This window comes from Carya illinoinensis, chromosome 9 (assembly GCF_018687715.1).
Source record: "Carya illinoinensis cultivar Pawnee chromosome 9, C.illinoinensisPawnee_v1, whole genome shotgun sequence".
NCBI classification, from domain to species: Eukaryota; Viridiplantae; Streptophyta; class Magnoliopsida; order Fagales; family Juglandaceae; genus Carya; species Carya illinoinensis.
In genome coordinates, this window is record NC_056760.1 from 44,144,290 (window position 1) to 44,164,567 (window position 20,278).

The following is a 20,278-nucleotide window of genomic DNA, read 5'->3' on the forward strand; positions in this document are numbered from 1 at the left end:
TTATATATGCCTCTCTTCCTCTCTCTTTTTTCATCATTTTTAATAATTTATACGCTCTTTTATTTTTTTATTCTTTGTTTTTTTGTCTCAATCTTGAGTTTATGATTTTTCTAATACCATCTTTTAAGACCAACATATCTACCTTTTTGATTTTTTCAATCGACATTGATTTTATAAATCCCAAATTCTTCTCTTACTCACACACACACAAATATACATACACGATGCACACTTACATATATATATATATATGTAATTATGTTATTAATATACAGTTTATATATATAGCTAATCATGAAACACGCAAATACCAAAATATTCCGTTTCAGTATTTAAACCGGAATCATTACTGACATGAAATTTAAAACATTGATAAACACTAAACTTGGATGCTTTAAGCATATTGCCGCAACCACCAAGTCCAGGCGAGCCCCATATGGTAATCTAATTGGTTATCTACCATCTTTATCGTGCCCTTTTATGTAAAGCAGAAAGGAACGATAATTGTACAGCGAAGACATCCATTTTTCATGGTATGCGTTTTCACGAGTTACGGGACAGAACTACGTAGAGAGAGAGAGAGAGAGAGAGAGAGAGAGAGAGAGAGAGAGAGATCACTATGGATAAGCCCCTTTTACGTACAAAGGAAAGGTACCAACACCTGAAACAAGTTTACAAATTCAAGCCATCAAAAGATAGTGAAACGCTCAGCTTGCAAAAGAACCCTGCCAATCCACTCTGCATCATTTCTTAATATTTGGAGTCCCCAAAGAAACAAATAGAGACAGACACGCAAGAGAATCCAGACTTGGCTTAGGTTCTGCTTAATTTAAACAACCCATGGGACATAACACACATACCCGCACAAAAATTTGATGCATTGTCTTTAAGGCCTAATACTTGCATCATAATATATTATATTTTCCACACTTCTCAAAAGTCACTATCACAAGAATAAATCCAATGAATGTATAATGTTTACTGCAAAAACTGACCTCAACAAACCTAAATTCAATTATATAACTTTTTTTTTTCTTTTGCATTATATTTTTGTTTTTTGTCTTTCTGTTCAATAAAGAAAAGAAGAAGGAAAAAAAATCACCAGAAAGCTCACCCACCAGGAACTGTTAGCCTATTCTTGTAGCTGTGCTGAAGTGAAAGGCGGCACAAGGTATTTTCAGCCAGAATTTCTGGAGCAGAGTAGAAAACCTTTCAGCCTAGAATAATATGAACACTCAGCGTCCTGTTTTTGCACGTTTCATGCCACTTGAATTGAAAGGAGAGACACTACCACTTGGCCCAGGACTCTCTTCTCTGAAATTTGAATTTAGCATAGCTAATTCACGCAATTGCTGCCTCTTAATAAAATCCTGGGACTCGTCCTGTGTATTGAAGGTTACGTCCAAAAAAAATGGAGAGTTTACATCAAAACTAAGACCAAAACTAGCCGCTAATAAATTAACTGCGACTAATTAACATATGTAAGGAGAATTTAGGGCAGATTACTGCACATAGCTTCTGTAAATAAGATGTCTGTGCAGGGAATGGGAGTAGCTTATCCAAAGAATTGCTTATACTTACTATAAATCAATTCCTAATGGAATGTTTTCAAAGAAAAAAGGTGAAAGATAAAGTGTCTTCAACTGAATGCCCGACCTGCAAAAAGGCCCTTCCTCACTTCTCACAAGAAAGTGATCAATCTTAAACATGAAATGAATGGCAGATTCCCTTGTGAAGCTATCCTTGTGTGAATGCCTCAATTTCCATCAGATTTTCCAAAAATATATATTGTCTTCAAGAACAAGCAAACATGCAGTTGCATTTAAAGGATAAATTTTCAGCACGTGTTACAAATAATAATAATTAGCCATCCACAATACAATTATGTGGAATTTCAAAATAGAAAGCGATAAGAACTAGTTAGAGATATATACCACAGGTTTGAGTAATTCTTCAATAATTTCCTGTGCCTGCCTCAACCTTATATCAACAACACTGGCAGGTAAATCAGCCTCAATTAAGATGTGGAGTGGTTCATTCAAGTGTTCATAGCCTGGTCTTCCCCTTAGCTTTTCTTCCTTGAGATTGAAAAGTACAGAACATGCAAATAAATACCAGTCTTAGACATGAAAATATCACATAAAAAAGTCCATAAAAATTGCATTATATTTCCATATCAGTTTTGGTTGAATAATTGTTGAGAAACTAGAATTCTAATAGCAGTGCACTACAGGAAGGAGTGGTGTAAGTGTGAATTACCTTGTCTGGATCCTTGATTGAGCCTTTCCCTCTAATGTATACACGGCAGCCTGTTGTAGCTTCCACCCGTTTCAAGGAATTGCCTCTAGGGCCAAGAAGCCGCCCAACAAAGTTGAACTAACACGCATAAAGAAACAAACCGTTTGGTGCAACTGGTTTTTAACACAGCGGAACGGATGAAAATATGCAATCGAAGTTTACTTCATAAACTAGCATTTTATACAAAGCTCACATTTGGGTAGGTATCAACTGGAATTTCCAACCGCAAAATCCTCTTGACAGTGTATGAGCTAGGGCTTGCAGGTGCGCCTTGCCAGTCCATTGTCATTCCAGGGGGTCCACTTAATCTCTATTATGTAATGAAAGGTGCTTAGAACTTAAAAATGAAATACCAAACAAGAATGAGTTAAAGGAAAAATTGCATGCGGTTCTCAGATACATTAGGAACATTCAATAAAAAATCATCTGTCTGAGCAGAAAGATCGTATGCAGAGTGAACCAGAGAATGTACATGCAGGGTAAGCAAGTCAAATAAGCAGCAACCAGCAATAACCCTCCTTGTGGACCATTTACTCCGATTCAGAAAAACATTTAGTATGACCAGTCAAACAACTCATTCTTTGTCTCTTTGCACTTGCAATCTATTCACATAAAAATAAAAATAAACATTAAAAATAAAAAGAGCCAATCCTCTGGTGTGCTTATATTACATCTGAAAATCAGGTCGCTCATCAAGTCAAGCACATTTATACAGCTAACTATCCCATTTTCACATCACTTGTGAGCTTCAATTGCAATCTTCAAGCATGCATAAACCTTGTAAACGATCTAACTCCAAGATAAAAAGAGAGGTGAATATTGAAATAACTTCATTCTATTTGTGCATGTGAATATTACAGAAGGATGTGTACATGCCTTCATCAGTTTAGAATTCATCGCTGCTCATTCAAGATAAACTATGTCATCATTTAGCCATCTAATGCAATAACACGTCTCATGAGATGATACAAGGCGTTGGGGGAAAAGTTGTAAGCCAGCAAAACTGCTGAAATTGAGTATTTGAGGCTGGAGGTTCACAAACAGCTCTGATTTTTCTCTACTGACGAACTTTCCTCCTTGAGTAGCAGCTTGAGGAAAAAAATTGGGTCAATAAGTCAAAAACCTCTGCAGATTTGTTCAGCTCAGGGTTAAAATGGACATTTTGTGACATGGGTCATTTATAAGAGCACTTCAAATGGTCCATCCACTTCCAAGTTCCTTGACAAGATCTCCTTACAAATTTACAATGACCTCACCTAAAGTTTGACCCCATTCTCAACTAATGCTTTTCTTAGCATATTCCACAAAATTATGCAATTTAGTCTGTATGCTTATGTTAAAAAAAAAAAAAAAAAGATAGACTTGTTATATTGCTGTGGCTCCACACTTAATATATTGCCTTCCAATTATATGCATTTGATATACGAGCAATCTACCAAATCACGTGAAGCCAAACATCATACTTATTAACCAGTGACTTAATATTAAACCATATGCATAAGATGCACATCTTGTAAGCTTATTTGCTCAGTTGCAAAACTTGAAACACAAAAACAAAATAGCGGGCAAGGGCGCCATAAATCAGATAAACAATAACCTCCGGAGGAAGGCCATTCCAGCCACCTAATCCCGTCCCAGTGACACTTGACATGATGTTTGAAGAAGCCATGGGACTGGGGCTTCTATGCCGAAGTCTGTCAAAGTCACCAAAACCTTGGTTGGACATCATTCCAGAAACTCGTAATATCTCTGCATGTTAAATAGAATTTCATATGAGAAACTGACTCACACTCTTGACAAATATAACATTAAACGCGAGGCATCACTGAAAGGGATGGAATCTTAAAAACATAGCAAAATGTAGGGGGAGGGAAAAAAAAGAAAAAGAAGCCCTCAGCTACAAGACCATTAAGCCAAGAGCCATATAGAAGACTGGTGTATGACACTAGTTCAAGTTCAATGTCTTAGTTCCACTAAACAAGGATGCCTATTGAGGACAACTACTCAGCTGAACTAGGCTTGAGCAATTCACTTAGGTCTTAAACTCGTGCAGAATTTTTGCGGACTTAAACACTAGCAAACTCCAGAATAACCAAAGTAGCAGGCTAATCATCTCCATAAACACAAAACTACCCATGAAGTTATGCCAGAGACTGCTTAAAAAGTCTTATAAAACCCCCAAATTCATATGCCATCAACGTGTTTTATGTTATTAGCTCTAGCATTGTTATACTTGCATCTCATAACTTCATCGCACAAGTAACTAACCAAGACCCCCCCGACAACAACCCCAGTGCAAAGTTATTTTCCAGACTCTTTCATGCAATCATATCATTTTCATCCTAAGGCCTTTAGATGATGTATAAATTGGTCCAGACATTACAATTAAGTTTCTCTAACTTGCCAAAAGATAATAATGTCAAGGTACATTGAAGAACCAAATAAAACTAAAATGATTTTAAAAAGATAAAAATTTGACTTCATTCCAGACTAACAAACTAAGCATCCGCCAAATATCTAAAACTCCATGATTTGGGTTATATTTTCATGAGACTTCCAACTTTCCCACAGGGAAACATTAATATAGCCTTATCTCAGAAACAAGAGTTCCCATATCATCAAGTGAGTAGTGCAGACACTTCACGCTCAATGATTGCAGGGAAAGGAGCAGAGATGGATGCTCCATCAAATCCAATAATTGTGATCACTGACTAGGAAACTGGTGGCCAAGTTCATGCGGCTAAAAGTTTGAGAACAATCCGACAGATCTAAACCCACAAAAACAGGCACATTTCTTAACTCAATAATTCTGTGATAGAGAAGAGAATCAATAAAAATGGCAAATCCAGATCCAAAATTCAGAGATTTAGGAAGTGACCTTGATTTAATAGTCGGCTACATATCGGAAGAACTTGCATGAACGGTCCAAGCTTTTGATGCTCTGCAAGCAGTTCTGACAAGTACTGACTACAAAAAAACCACCCCGTCCACGGAGATCAAAAGAACAGGACTTTGAGAGACACAAAATATCGATTCCACGAAAGAAATTCAACAACTTGACCAAGACTATATCTCTGTCTGCGGTTCAATCCTGTTTAATTGTACAGTACTTTTGGAGGCGTACCTGTCAACATCTGGGGTGCTTCTAATCTGTGGGGAAGCAGCCCTTGCGGGTGAGAAGCTGGGATTGTACAGACCTGACATGGCTTTTTTGCTTATATTTTAGAGAGAATTCGAACAAACAAAGGAATGAGATTGAAAAAAGGGTTTGGTTGTTCTTGTTGCAGAAGAAAAAGGAGAGACAAAGCACCATCAATAAAGGGAGTCTGTAATAAGGGAAGAAAAGAGAGAGAAAGAAGCAGGAAATAAATGGGTCGACAGCTCTGTCAAATTTGCAGAAAGGGAAGCAAAACCTTTAATTATTTTCTTCTTTTCGGTTCCACTAATTTTCTATTTTTAATATTCATTCTTTGCCTTTGCCTTTGAGTTTTGTTAAAACAAATTCTATTATTTATGTATAAATTTATCACATTAACCAACCTTTTTATAATTAAAATAATTTATAATAATATATTTACGTGCCTATATGTAAAAAACACAACTCATGATTGAAAAGAGCAGCCGGCAGTGTGAACTCAAATGAGTTTGGGATCTTTCCGGAAGCCGAGAACTTAAGCCCAAAGAATCTGCAGCAAAATTATTACAGTGGCTGAGCGAGAGAGGAAAGAGAGACGAGAGTGAGGGACTGTGAGAGGTTTTCGCCTTTGGTTTTTGTTTTTTAATTAATTTACCGCTGAGGTGGAATTGAGATTTGTTCCGCCAATATTAACGGAGGAATGATATTTATATAGAAATATCGTGTATTTTTGTAAAAGAAAATTAAATAAATATAAGATTTATATAAAATTAATTAATTTTTTAATAATAAATATTTTTTTTAAATAATTATACCATACTTATACACTGTATTAATAATATTATTTTGCACATTATCGCCATACATGTCATTTCATTTGTCAAGGAAGAGCGTAGGGAGAAGTATGTAGCGGCTAAAGACGTGTGGGGCATGTGAGAATTCAAGGTTGTGTTAAGGGGTCCCCTCCCTCACAAGCGTAGCATAGGCAGAGGAAGCCTCCTAATGGCAAATGATGTTTTCTACTAACGCTATATTAGTTGGGCGGTCCAGTTTGATTGTATTGCCCTCGTTCTGCTTGCGAGTGAGTAGAACGAACAAGGGTAGTTTTGCTTGGCTTCCTCATTCTGCTTTATTTTTCCACTATTTTCAATTTTGATCTGCCTTTGCCTCGGCCTTCCCTCATCATTTGGAAATTAGCGTGCGCCATTTTATTTTTTCCAAGCAACTTTACATGCCATTACCGATGTGGTCACTTCAGCATCAAGCTTGCCATTACTTGATTCTTCCCAGATCAAATAGTGAACGTAATAAAAAAGTAAAAAAATTTTCAAAAAATTTGACTGGAACTGGAAGGCAATGCAATTCGTACATAGACCTGAAAATCTTATGGAACTCACTTTAACATTTTCCAATACACAATCAACCATGCTCACCCACTCTCTTTGCCCGCAGCCCCATTCTATACAAATGAAGTAACTCTCTCGTAATTTCTCCATAAACCACCATAGCTCTGCTACTCTCTCTCTCTCTCTCTCTCTCTCTCTCTCTCTCTCTCTCCAATTCATCATTCCCTATATTTGGGGCTAAAAGAGTACCTCCTTTATGTTGAAAGCAGCCACTTAAGTGTGAAATTAAAGTCAGAAAAGGCTGCTCTACACCATCTGGTTTAATGCTCTGCACCACCCAAGCATTGCACCGATCTATATGTTGCAGATTAAGCATAGCTACTACAACTCACTATTTGTCATCAATATTAGTTGATATTTAGTAGATATTTAGCAAAGCTTCTTCTATAAAAGGAGAGCTCTGATGTGTGAAGAGAGTGTGCAAAAATCAGAGAGTGGATGTAAGAAATTTTGAGTGTTTGTAATCTCATACAAACATACTGAATTTTGGCTCTAGTGGACGTAGGCAAGTTGCTGAACCACTTAAATATCATCTTGTGTGATTTGAGGCAGTTTTGATACACAACAATTGGTATTAGAGCTTTGATTTGCACTGTTGAGAAATCAAGTTGATCGAAATAAACTTTTAACAACTCTAAGGCATTCCTCGCATCAAGACTAATCAGTTGCCGCAAACAAAATCGACAACAGAGCTTGAAGGAGCCCACACACGCCCCGAGAAATCGGAGCATGAATCCACCTACCCCACTCGCATCTAAAGGTTGAAGACAACTTACGTGCACGCGCCCCCATGCGCATCTGGAGGTTGAAGACGCTTAAGAAGCACGCGCCCCCACATGCCCTGCCTCAATGCGTGTATCCCACGCTTCAGACGATCAGGACTGTCCGTTTTTTAGATCCTTTTTGGGCTTGATTTAAGCCATTTGAAGTCCGATTTCAACAATCAAATAGTGCTTTCTAACTATTTCGATCATTTCAGACTCATTCGTATAATTAGAATTTTAAAATTTATTGTCTAAATTTTTCTAAATTCTTATGAAATGTTCTAAAGAAGATAAAAGCTCTGGAAATGTCAATAGCTTTAGGTGTAAGCCCACAGTTTCAAATTCTAAATTTGAAGTTGAGAAGTTTGATAGAACTAACAATTTTGGCATGTGGCAATGTGAAGTGATAGACGTTTTGATCCAACAAGAGTTGGATATCACGTTAGAAGAAAAACCAGATGATATGACCAAAAAAGATTAGAGGAAGCTTAATACCCAAGCTTGTAGTACAATCCGTTTGTGCCTTACCAAATATCAAAAGTATTTTGTCATGAGAGAGATAAATGCAAGTGAATTTTGACAAAAATTGGAAGATAAGTTCATGAAAAATAGTATTAAGAGCCGTTTATATTTGAAGAAAAAGCTCTTCAGACTCTAGTTTCATGAATGTATTTCTATATCTAAACACATCAATAGTTACAATCAAATTCTTACTAATCTATTAAACTTAGATGTTGAAATCTAAGATGAAGATAAGGCTTTACTGTTATTAAATTCTTTGCTTGATACATATGAACATTTAATTACTACACTATTGTATGAGAAGGAAAAAAATCAGTTTTGATGATGTATCTAGTTATTTGATTAGCAATGAGTACTGCAGAAAAGATAAGCAGGTACAGCTAGATACATCAAATGAAACATTAACGGCAAGAGGGAGACCATAGTCAAAGTATCTAGGAAGAAGAAAGTTTTTCAATCGAAAACTCTGGCCACATCATTTGATTCATCAATCAGATGAAAACTCGCCAAAGATGAGTGTTCTTTTTGTCACAACAAAGGACACTGGAAGAAGGATTGTCCTAAACTAAAGGGACAACAGAAGAATCAACCTACCACAGCTAATATCGCGGATAGAGATAAAGATTTAGACATTGCCTTGATAAGTTCATCATCCATTTGTCACTCTGATAAATGGATTATGGATTCAGGATGTGCAAATCACATGTGTCCCAATCGGGACTGGTTTACTGACTTCACAAAGATTGATAGTGAAGCAATACTTATGGGTAACTACAGTGACTGTAAGACTCAAGGAATAGAAAGCATTCGGTTGAAACTGCACGATGGAAGTGTCAAGACTCTAATAGAAGTTCGGTTCATTTCGGACTTGTGGAAAAATCTCATCTCACTTGGATCTCTAAATTCAAAGGGATTCAGAATCACTATTGAAGATGAAACTCTCAAAGTAATAATAGGAGTTTTAAGTGGCTATGAAGGGTTTGAAGTGAGGAAACTTGTACTTCTTGCAAGGAAGTACTGTTGATTGTAGAGCTTCTACAGGTTGTGAGAAGTTAGATGAGACTGATGTTGACACCACCAGTCTTTGACATATGCGCATGGAACACGCAGGAGAAATTTTTTTGCAAACACTAGTGAAGTAAGGCTTACTCAATAGTGCCAATACTGTTAAATTGTCTTTTTGTGAGCACTGTGTATTGGGGAAGCAGACGGGGATCAAGTTCGGAACCATTGTATACAATACACGGGGAATACTTGACTATATGCACTCTGATGTTTGGGGACCTACCAAAATTGCATATTTGAGAAGTAAGCATTGGTTTGTAACTTTTGTAGATGATTATTCTCATCGTATATGGATATATACAATGAATAATAAAGATGAAGTGCTGAGCATCTTCCTTGTTTGGAAGAAAATTATTGAAACTCAGACCGGCAGAAAAATCATGCAGCTTAGATCTGATAATGGAGGTGAGTACACTTTAGATCCCTTCATGGAAGTATGCCGGAAAGAGGAAATTGTCAGATACTTCACAGTACAAGGCACACCGTAACAGAATAGTGTGGCAGAATGAATGAATCGTACTTTATTGGAGAAAGTACGATGTATGTTACTGGATGCTGAATTCAGTAAAACAATTTGGGTTGAAGCTATGACATATGTTTGCCAACTTATCAACAGACTACCCGCAACTACTAATGATGAGAAGACACCCATTGAAATGTGGAAAGATATATATGCTAATGATTATGACTCTTTACACGTTTTTGGATGTCCTGCTTACTATCATGCTAAAGAAAGTAAGCTTGATCCTAGAGTCAAGAAAGTAAAATTCTTAAGCTTTAGTACAAGTGTAAAAGGGTATTGGCTCTGGTGTATAGAATCTAAGAAGATAATTATCAGTAGAGATGTTACATTCAACGAATCTAAAATTCTTAAGTCACATACGCATAAAGATTTCAATGAAGGCAACCATGATGGCGAAACACTCTGTGATTCGCAGAATGTGGAGTTTACTACTTCAAAAGATTCAAGAGACACAGATGGAGAGCATGGACAAAATGAGGTTGATAGTCCAGTTATAGTACATGTACATCAAACCGAATCAATAGCAACCAACAGGTCGAGACGAGAGAAACGTGTACCGACATGTTATGCAGATTTTGTGACATATGCACAACTAGCTAAAGGGGGTGAGATCCCAACTATTTATAGAGAAACCAAATCAATTGGCTGTAAGTGGGTTTTTAATTAGAAAAAGATCAAGTTGCTAAAAATTGAGTATGATACAAAGCTAGATTGGTAGCCAATAGCTACGCTCAAACAGAGAGAATTGACTACAGTGAAATATTCTCTCATATTGTGAAGCATTCATCCATTTAGATATTGCTAGCTTTAGTTGTACAAAATGATCTTGAGTTAGCACAGCTTGATGTAAAGACAACTTTCTTACATGGTGATCTAGAAGAAGAGATTTATTTGTCTCAACTAGAAGATTTTAAAGAAGCTAGTAAAGAAAAATAGGTTTGCAGTCTGAAGAAGTCTCTCTATGGATTGAAGCAATCATCTCGGCAATGGTATATGCAGTTTGTGTGACGCCTCAAATTCCGTTTGGGATCGGATGGACATTTGAAGCATCGAGACATGCAACACAAGGTTACCTGCACCCGTTCATGACATATAAGATGCAATATTCCTAACATGCACCTAACATTATGTAATATTCACAGTAGATAAATTTTTTTCTTTAGCAATACTATGCACCAAATTGAAAATATCCTAAATGCTTAAAACATACTTTATATATAAAGACTAATTGAACAACTAAGATCACAACACTAGTCTAAAATGCTTATGATCCAAAAGTATTGGAGATGCAACTCCATCGTACAAGTATTAATTTACGTTAACTACTATATTAACATTAACGTCGCATTGTCGCTCAGTCAACTGTGTCTAGTTGGTCAGTTCTTGATTCTCCTTCAAGTCCTGTAATAAGATCTACCATTCGGGAGGAATGGTAGTTGGGACTACTACAATGAGATTTGATTACAAATCTTAGTAAGTTAATAAAAAACTTCCACACAGACTAATGATGCATGGATGACAGTAAAAGCATGAATGTATAATCAAATTCATAAATAATTAAATTATAACTTGACGTACAACATAACATAACTAACATAACTTAAATTGAAACATGAACTGAACTGAACTTGACATGAACTTGATTTGAAACTTGACTTAACATGAACTTGCTCTGAAACTTAACTTTAACTGCTTAAATACATACTCCACAGTTGTTGTGGCCCAATGTATTCTACGTGTCACAATTACTGTGTCTCACATAATGTATGCGTCACAATTACTGTGACCCCATACTTTGTGTGCCACAGTCGTTGTGGACCCCACTAAACTGAATGTAACTCAAGATGAAACGTGACTGGAATACGAAATAACAGAAGCCCTGACATAACATAACGTGACTTTAACATAACTTGAAAGACATGACCAACTTGAGATAGGGTTTTATCGTAACGTGACTTTAACATGTAACACACAATATTTCATAACATGATATCACATGTAACGGAAACATAATTAACCTGACATACTTGCAACAGTGAACATGACATGACATACATGTAATAGATGGCATATTTAACATTATGTACTTGCAATATATGACAAAATATCTTGTGTAACAGATGAAACTCATGACAGAATAAATTCTGTATAACAGACAAATATGTGATAACTTAGCATGGCATGGCATATATGATAACACACATACATACACTGTAGTTCCTTTACTTATCACACATACACAGTAGACTGCTAGTAAATTAAAAACTAACTTACCTTGATCTCCGCGTTTCTTATAAAAGCTCAAGCGCGATAACAAGGAACTGTAATTAGTGATTCTAAAAGTTAGAACTAAATCACTAATAAATTTGAAATATGGAAAAATACTAACTTAAGAGTAAAATTTTCATTTTACCATCTACATGTGAGAAAATGATCATTTTACCTATAATTTAAGGGTTTTGCATGCTAACTCCAAAAGTCACCAAAATTTATATGCATCATGTAAATTTTATCTTAAACTTAAATATCAATTTAGAAAAATTTAAAACTAATCACAATTATTAAAACTCCATAAGGCCAAAATTCCCATATGCTATTTCTTTTGATTTTTTGTTTCTAACTTGTTTTGATCAACCTTTTGATCTATTACTTATAAAGATGTGATTTTCAAACCAAGCCATCACATGATTTAAAAAAATTTCCTAAAACATATATAAGCTTCTAATTCAAGATCACATGGTTAAAAATTAACCAAAACATAAATTTAGCCAAGAACATCCACACTTTGGCCTATCCGAATATTTTTTGCATAAAATTTCATATCTTTGAAACTAACATCAAATATTTTCAAAATAATATTATAACATGTATATAAGAGGTTTAGGATCCTCCAATAAAATTATCAAGGCCATTGGAATAGGTTTAGACCACCAAAGATTTAAACTTTTTCAAAACATAAACTGTTTTTCCTCTTCAAGTTTCTAAGTTTCTAGATCTAAGAAAATATTTCATCAAAACCTTTAATCATGCAACAATCCTCAACCAATAATCATATACACATGTTAACAATACTATATAAAAATTTCGATCAATATCTATCCATTAGCTTGGTCAAAAACTCTAAACTATAATATATTCTCCAGTTTATCCCACATAATGACTTTTCTAGAGTTTAAACAATATTTAACTGATCAAATGATCTTAAAATAGAACAAATAAGATATATACGTAAACTAGACTAAAAAATAAACAACTTTTATGAAGGAGATTTTATGATAAAACACTTACAAAAATTTTGAAATGGGCATGCAAAAAAATACTTAAAAGCTGTCCGAGAGAGTGTTTGGTGTTCTTTCAATGAAAGGTGTAAAGGAAGATGATTTCGTGGGGAGTGGCTGGAGGTATTTATGGACAAAATATGGAAGATGATGAGGCTAGAGTGAGAGTTGAGTATAAGTCTCTCTTACCCAATAATATCTAAAAAAAATCAGCTCAAGATATTTTTACCCAATAATATCCACAAAAATTAGCTCAAGATATTTTTACCCAATAATATCCACGAAAATAAGTTTAAGCTATTTTCTAAAGATGGAGAGTAGATTTTGAAGAGTGAGGTGGCTAAGATCTTTCCATGTGTCTAATTACAACTTTTCTAACTACCTCCAATAATCAAAAACACACTTCTGATACCATAGTGAGTAATAACACTAACTATGTAGTTAAAATAAAACCTATACGATTAATAGATTCGTGAAAACTTATGGGGTTTTCACAAGATTCCTAAAACCAATAGAAATTTTATCATTGAATTTCTAGCGGGCTGTTACAGTTTGACTGCTTTATGATAGACCTAAAATACACTTGTTGTCAATACGATCACTGTGTATATTTCAAAAAACTTACAAATGGATATTTCATTTATTTACTTTTATATGTAGATGATTTGCTGATTGTATGTAAAAGTAAGGTGGAGATAAATCATTTGAAAACTCAATTGAGTCATGAGTTTGAAATGAAAGATCTGGGAGAAGCATGAATATTGAGGATGGAGATCAACAGAGATATGGTGAAACGTACATTTCACCTTACTCAACAGTACGTAGTATCTGAAGAGAATATTACAACGCTTTAACATGGACTCAAAGACGAAGTCGGTGAGTACTCTAATGGCCCCATATTTCAAATTTAGTGCATTACAGTCTCTTAAAAATGATGAATAGCGGGACTACATGACAAATGTTTCGTATGCAAGTATTGTTGGAAGCCTAATCTATGTCATGGTGTGTATACGACCTGATATCTTCCAGGCCGCCGTTAGCTTAGTTAGTCGCTATATGCATAATTCTGGAAAGACACATTGGCATGTGGCTATAGATTTTACGGTATATTTTAAGGACCATAGATCTTGGTTTAAAGTTGAAGAAAAGTGAAGATAGTCTTGTAACTGGATATATTGACTCAGACTATGCAGGTGATTTTGACAAACACCAATCAACAACTGGATATATGTTCACTATAGCTGGAGGACCAGTTAGTTGGCGATCAAATTTGTAATATACAATTGAACTATCATCCACAGAGGCTAAATACATGGTTGTAACAGAAGCCGTGAAAGAAGCCATTTGGTTATAGGCACTGGTAACAAACTTGGGCTTTAAGCAGCAAGATGTTACTGCTTACTGTGATAATCAAAATTCAATTCATTTGGTCAAAAATCAAGTGTATCACTTTCGAACAAAATACGTAGATGTCCGATTTCATTTTGTACATGAAATATTAGAAGAAGAAGACATCATACTTCAAAAGATTGGCACTGAAAATAATCTAATAGATATGTTGACGAAAGTTGTCACAGGGATCAAGTTCTAATACTATTTGGACTTGATCAATATTGCACACTGCTGAGCACCTTCGAGTGCATTGGCACCTTAGGGAGCATTTGATAACGGAAGTCTCTCATGTAAAAGAATGAGGTGCATTCATTTGAAGAATGAATCAGTTTGTAAAGCAGCCTAGTATAACACATTTGGGTGGATGGGGTGATTGTTGAAAGCAGCCACCTAAGTGTGAAACCAAAGTCAAGAAAAGCTGCTCTGCACCGTCCAAACACTGCACCGACTTATATGTTGCAAATTAAGCATAACTGCTGCAACTCACTATTTGTCATCAATATTGGTTGATATTTAATAGATATTTAGCAAAGTTTCTCCTATAAAATGAGAGCTCTGATGTGTGAAGAGAGTGTGCAAAAATCAAAAAGTGGACGTGAAAAATTTTGAGTGTTTGTAATCTCATACAAATATACTGAATTTTAGCTCCAGTAGATATATGCAAGTTGTTGAACTACTTAAATATCATCTTGTGTGATTTTGGACAGTTTTGATACGCAACACTTTCTTCCTCCTCCAGCTCCGATCTTCCTCAGCCAAACAACCCTGATAGTTGTAACTAGGAAAAGCATAAACATAAGGCCACATAAAAACAGAGAGTTTTTTTTTTTTGAAATAAAAAACAGAGAGTTTTAATTAGACGTACAAGATCTTTGGCGGGAGATATCTGGGGCTCTCACTTGGATTAATTCCAAAAGTACGCAAGCCAGGAATAAAGAACAAAAACTTGTCACGCTCAAGCAAGCAATGCAGGTTCACACACTCACAGTTAATATTGGTGATATTTTTTTATTTTATTTAACGAATATTCTAATAAAAAATAGAAGACTGACTATCCATTCGTCAATGTAATTATAGATAGATAAGAATATATAATTTATATTTGATGTCTATATCTATATCATATATATATAACTCATAATTGAGACGCACGCAAATATGTTTTGGGAGGCGGAAGTCAAGACCGGTGGGGACCTCAATGAACGATGACCAATTGGGCTGAGACAGGACAAAGTTTAACCAAATTGTCACCAACATTACGGCCTAATACCTACCACTCACACCAATGCCTAAACAAGATCCGACAATATACAAATTGGTCACGGGGAAGTTGGACTGTTTATAACATGTATATATATATTTTCGTTTAGAGAAATATTTTTTACAGTCGGCAGATGCAGTCGGCGTGCAGTCGGTTGTAAAAAAGTGAATTAATACAGGACCTATATAAAAAAAAAATTTTTTTTTAACTTTTTTTTATTCATGTAAGTCCTCTTGAATATAAAAAAAAAAAATTATAATTTTTTTTATTCATTTCCTTACAGCCGACTGCACGCCAACTACATTTACCGACTGTATGTAGCAAAGCCCTTTGGTTTATTTAAATGGTGTTTAACTGTGTAATCGAAAAGGTAAAGCTCATGGAATACACATTAATAAAGAGAATATTCAGACTCCCAAAATAACTTAAAAATAGCTTTTGAAACCATTACTATGAAAATCAGTTACAAACACAACTTTTTTGAATTAATTAATGGACGCTATGGAGCCAGCCAGCCCACTTTTTGTCTCTCTGTCTGTATACATTTCTTAGAGAAGCCCAAGGCCCATACTCTAGGAGCTGGGCTGAGGACTCGTGGCAGATAACCAACCAACCAACTCCCTCCTTTCCAAGCCTGTCAGCAGCAGGGGGTAAAAACAGAGAGAGAGAAGAGAAGAGAGAGAGATCCGATCATCGAGACTAGACTCGACTCGACACAAGATGGCGTGGGTTTGGTGGGAAGCAGCGCTACGTCTGGGAATCGTAGCATGAATGCTGTGTTATGGGTAGTGCTCAGTATTACATGCACAAAGGCGCGCCGTTCATGACCGGGTATCTTTTTTTTTGTTTTTTTTGTTTTTTTTAACTTGTAGATTATTTCTTATCAATTATCCTTGAAATCATTATTTCTCCGACTGATGTTCTTTCTAATAATTGCTTTACTGATTCTATTTTTTTCTTTCAGCCGAAGCATATCAGCAACAGCGTGTGGGATCTGGCAAAGGAACGGAGGGACAAGAAGCTCATTGAGAAGCTCTCTGCTGCTGCTCATTATTAACAATAAAAAGGAAAAAATAAGGTTTTTTTTTTTTTTTGGTGATCTTTCTTTATTTATATTTATTTTTCTCCAGTCACTTTAAAAAAAAAAAAAAATCATTTAAGGGGGTAAAATACACGTTGCATTTGCATAGTCTCTGAAGTTCCTCGCCTCCGGAGTTCCTTGTCATCAAAGATCCGTGTGATGTGGATGCATTACACGAGCCCTGGATTTAACCGAAAAAGACATTGTGTTTGCACGGTCTCTTGAGTCCGAGATTGAACCGTACAATAGACATTTTGCATTTCGCAGCATTTCAGTTACCTATCCAATTGTGTGTGTCGTGTCTACATGTTTCCTTGAAGATTTTTTTGCTGTAATTGTCACGTCGCCCCGCAAAGTAAGATGACTGATTTATGAGGTAAGGATCTCTGCTTATCTTAATGTGGAAATGATATGATGCATAATAGTTGAATATGCATCTGTGCCCAACCCAAAAGGTGATTAAACAGATTTAGACAAATCTATGGAGGACCAATGACTCTAAACATTAAGGATAATGCAACCAAAACAAGTTGGAATTTCACAATATTGCACATGATTTAATAACTTGATATATCGATTCTATCAAGCTGGAGTCGGTTGGACTAATTGGAAGGCAGCGCGGCATTGCATGGTCTGATTCAAGCTGGTTTCTGAAATTGCAATGAGCTATTTCTGTGTAAACTGCAGTGTTTTTCTTTGCCTTTCTTTTGGGGCTGGGAGGGGGTTGGGTCTTCAGTTTTCTTAGACCTTTAACAATGGCTTTCAGACTGTATTTTTTTTTTTTTTTTCTTTCTTTATGAAAATGGGAGTTATTACAACTTTTTGGGTTTCGCCTAATACATGTATTGTTTGCAATCATTTTTTAAACCTTTTTTATAAGGATAGAAATTATTCACAAATTATCTTACTACCATCCACAAAATTCTTATCTCATCTCACTCACCAAACCTCCCCTAAAACTGCTCGTTGTGCGTGTATTATATCAACTCATAGGCTTATATAGTATACTTCCAGCCCGACCCTTACATATGCCTTCGTTGTTTTACATGCACTTGTATATGCCTTCGGTTTCCATGGGGGTTCTATTTTAAACGGGCAGTTTAAATTCTTCTCATTCTGCCATTGCATGTACATGCGCGTTTGTTTATCTGTGTTGATCGAGTATATTCACGGAGAAGTTGTGTTATTTACCATAAATGCAGGAACTCTGGAAGCTGGAATGAACTGCCAGCAATGCTTAAGAGCCTCAAGAGAAACTGTGATCTTGTTTTAGATTTTTTGTATTGTTTTGGCTTTTCCATTTTTCTTTTGTATGTCAAGTAAGTTGCATTCGCTCGGAATCGTTTAGGAAAAGAGGCCATCTGCTCGTCAGCTTCTTGTGTTGACTCTTTGAATTTGGGCTGCAAGAGTTTTGTTGATTATGAGTTGCCTTGTAACCTAATCTGTTTCTGTCATTCCTCAGAATATCGAGGGGCTTGCTCCAATACAATCTTAAGAACTATGTATTTGGTAGATGATCCTGGGAATCGGAACCTTGGCGATACAAGGAGGTGAGACGAAACAGAAGGGAGAAATAAGAAGAGTCGTGAATTGGCGAATTCTTATTTGGTAAATTAACATGTGTTTAGAGCAATAGCGATGTGTATACTGTCTATATCTTTGTCAATAACAACTATAGATCGACATGATAATCCGGCTGACTGGAGATTGGCATTGATTATGATGGTATGCTACAGAAGTTGTGTTGTTGCTGATGCCGATCAAGGCCCACAACTCCTCTTCAGCATTTAGTTGGGAATCTCTTTCAAAGACCACAATTTAAAAACTAACCAGCAATATTCGTGCATTTATGCACATGTTACATGACGTAAACAGAAAGTTTATCCAGTGTTCTATATATTAATTTAAAATATATAGTTACAAACAATATTCTTAAAAAATCTACTTGATTCGATATTTTCAAAATAAATAATAAAGTGTTTTAAATTGATGTGATTATAATCCCTACAAAATTAACTCATTATTTTGAAAATCCCCAAAAAAAGAGATAATATTTAATGTATAATTAATTACAAACATTAATCATGCTGCCATCATTCATAGCTAATTTCCTAGATGTATGTTAGTAAGTAGAAAGAAACCCACCAACTACCCCCCCTACGCAAGAAGGGAGAAAAAAAGACAAGGAAATCAGATCAGTATGGCTGGACTTATTCAAAAGGGGAAGCAATGAAATAATTGAGGACATTAAAAGGTGATGAAAGTTCACCAACACGAAACAAAAAGTGCCCCCAACCAATGAGATGCCCGGAGAGTCAGAGAGAGAGAGAGCAAGGAAGAAGGCCTTCTCGTTGTCGGCCGTCATACAAACCTTTTCTTGCAAAACCCCATTTTGTTCTACTTTTATTTCTAGTAATGATCAGGTTGTTGATAAATCAGTCAGTAATAATGTGATTTCGCAGCTGTCCGGAGGATAAGAAGATAGGTGCGATTACAAACTTTCAGTTGCTTCATCATCATTATATATAAAGTTTTGGCGGTGCTGAACTCTGATTCCCAAAATGACATCTCCATCTTGGCATGGACTCATTATTATAATTCTCAATGATGGTTAGATGGATATATAGATGAGATATAAAAAGAGGAGCTTCTGCATGGACTAGTCGTTTGTTTTTAGCCTCTTCGGCCCGCATGTGGAATCTTTATGTTGCATTTTTTTTTTTCCTTATTCTTTGGATGGTCTGGAAGAGAAGCATCGCATAAGCCTCCAATTGCTTGAAGAAATAAGAAATGAAAAAAAATTAGTGATTTTTTAATTGCGGTTAACTGCTCCAGTCACTTTCATGGATGGGGTGGCCACCAGACCAAAGGAGGAGGCCGCAATGTGCAGGGATCTTAAAATAAACGTTGTTAATTGAGACTTGTCTACAACCATGCCACGCCAATTAAGCATTATGCCCAACACCCTGCGTGTCTAAAACAAAAGTGTTCATGCACTAATTAACTGTTTTCTTTTTATAGGACATGACATGTTATCAGCATTCACAATTATTACTTGGGATGGATGTATTATTGTGATGACTTTTGGCTTTCTTCTTCTTCTTCTTCTTCTTCTTCTACTTCTAGTACTTCATGCATATACAGTTTACACCATTTCAATCCTCGCTCAAACTATACGAGAACTTTCCGCTTTACGCATGCAGCAAAAGTAATATGCTTTAGTTACCAGAAAGCACAAGTAAACAACTGGGCAAAGAGAGAAAAGAAACTACCTATAACATAAAATGCTCCATTATTCAGAATGATCTTCGAGACCTGAGTTTATAGCTCAGAATTGCCTACAGCTTAGGAAAGGACGCAGTTGAGGTCAGACAGAAATAGAAAATATATCTATAGGCATATCATATTAGTCATGACTCTCGAGGAACCTGCACATAACATGATATGGACTTAATTTCTTGCAGGGGACGCTGCAATGCCCAAATCCTGATCATTCTTATCAACTCATTTACATATTACATTCTTTAAAAATTGATAGCAGCAACACCAAAA

General features: G+C 35.8%; 1 protein-coding gene across 2 annotated transcripts; it reads right to left on the reverse strand.

Annotated features, from left to right (window-relative positions):
- Positions 1 to 712: 712 nt before the first annotated feature.
- On the reverse strand, positions 713 to 5,771 carry LOC122277362 (KH domain-containing protein At2g38610). 2 transcript variants are annotated; one of them, XM_043087325.1, is made up of 7 exons: positions 5,423 to 5,756; positions 5,177 to 5,265; positions 3,896 to 4,047; positions 2,492 to 2,608; positions 2,260 to 2,376; positions 1,935 to 2,078; positions 713 to 1,382 (listed from the first exon to the last, which is right to left on the reverse strand). In XM_043087325.1, exons 1-7 carry the CDS (start codon positions 5,500 to 5,502, stop codon positions 1,236 to 1,238), a joined length of 846 nt encoding a protein of 281 aa, XP_042943259.1. In that variant the 5' UTR covers positions 5,503 to 5,756; the 3' UTR covers positions 713 to 1,235. The 2 variants fall into 2 exon arrangements, with proteins under 2 accessions (XP_042943259.1, XP_042943260.1); XM_043087326.1 differs by lacking the exon at positions 713 to 1,382 and adding an exon at positions 1,389 to 1,792 and having other exon boundaries at positions 5,423 to 5,771.
- Between the last annotated feature and the right edge of the window lie 14,507 nt (positions 5,772 to 20,278).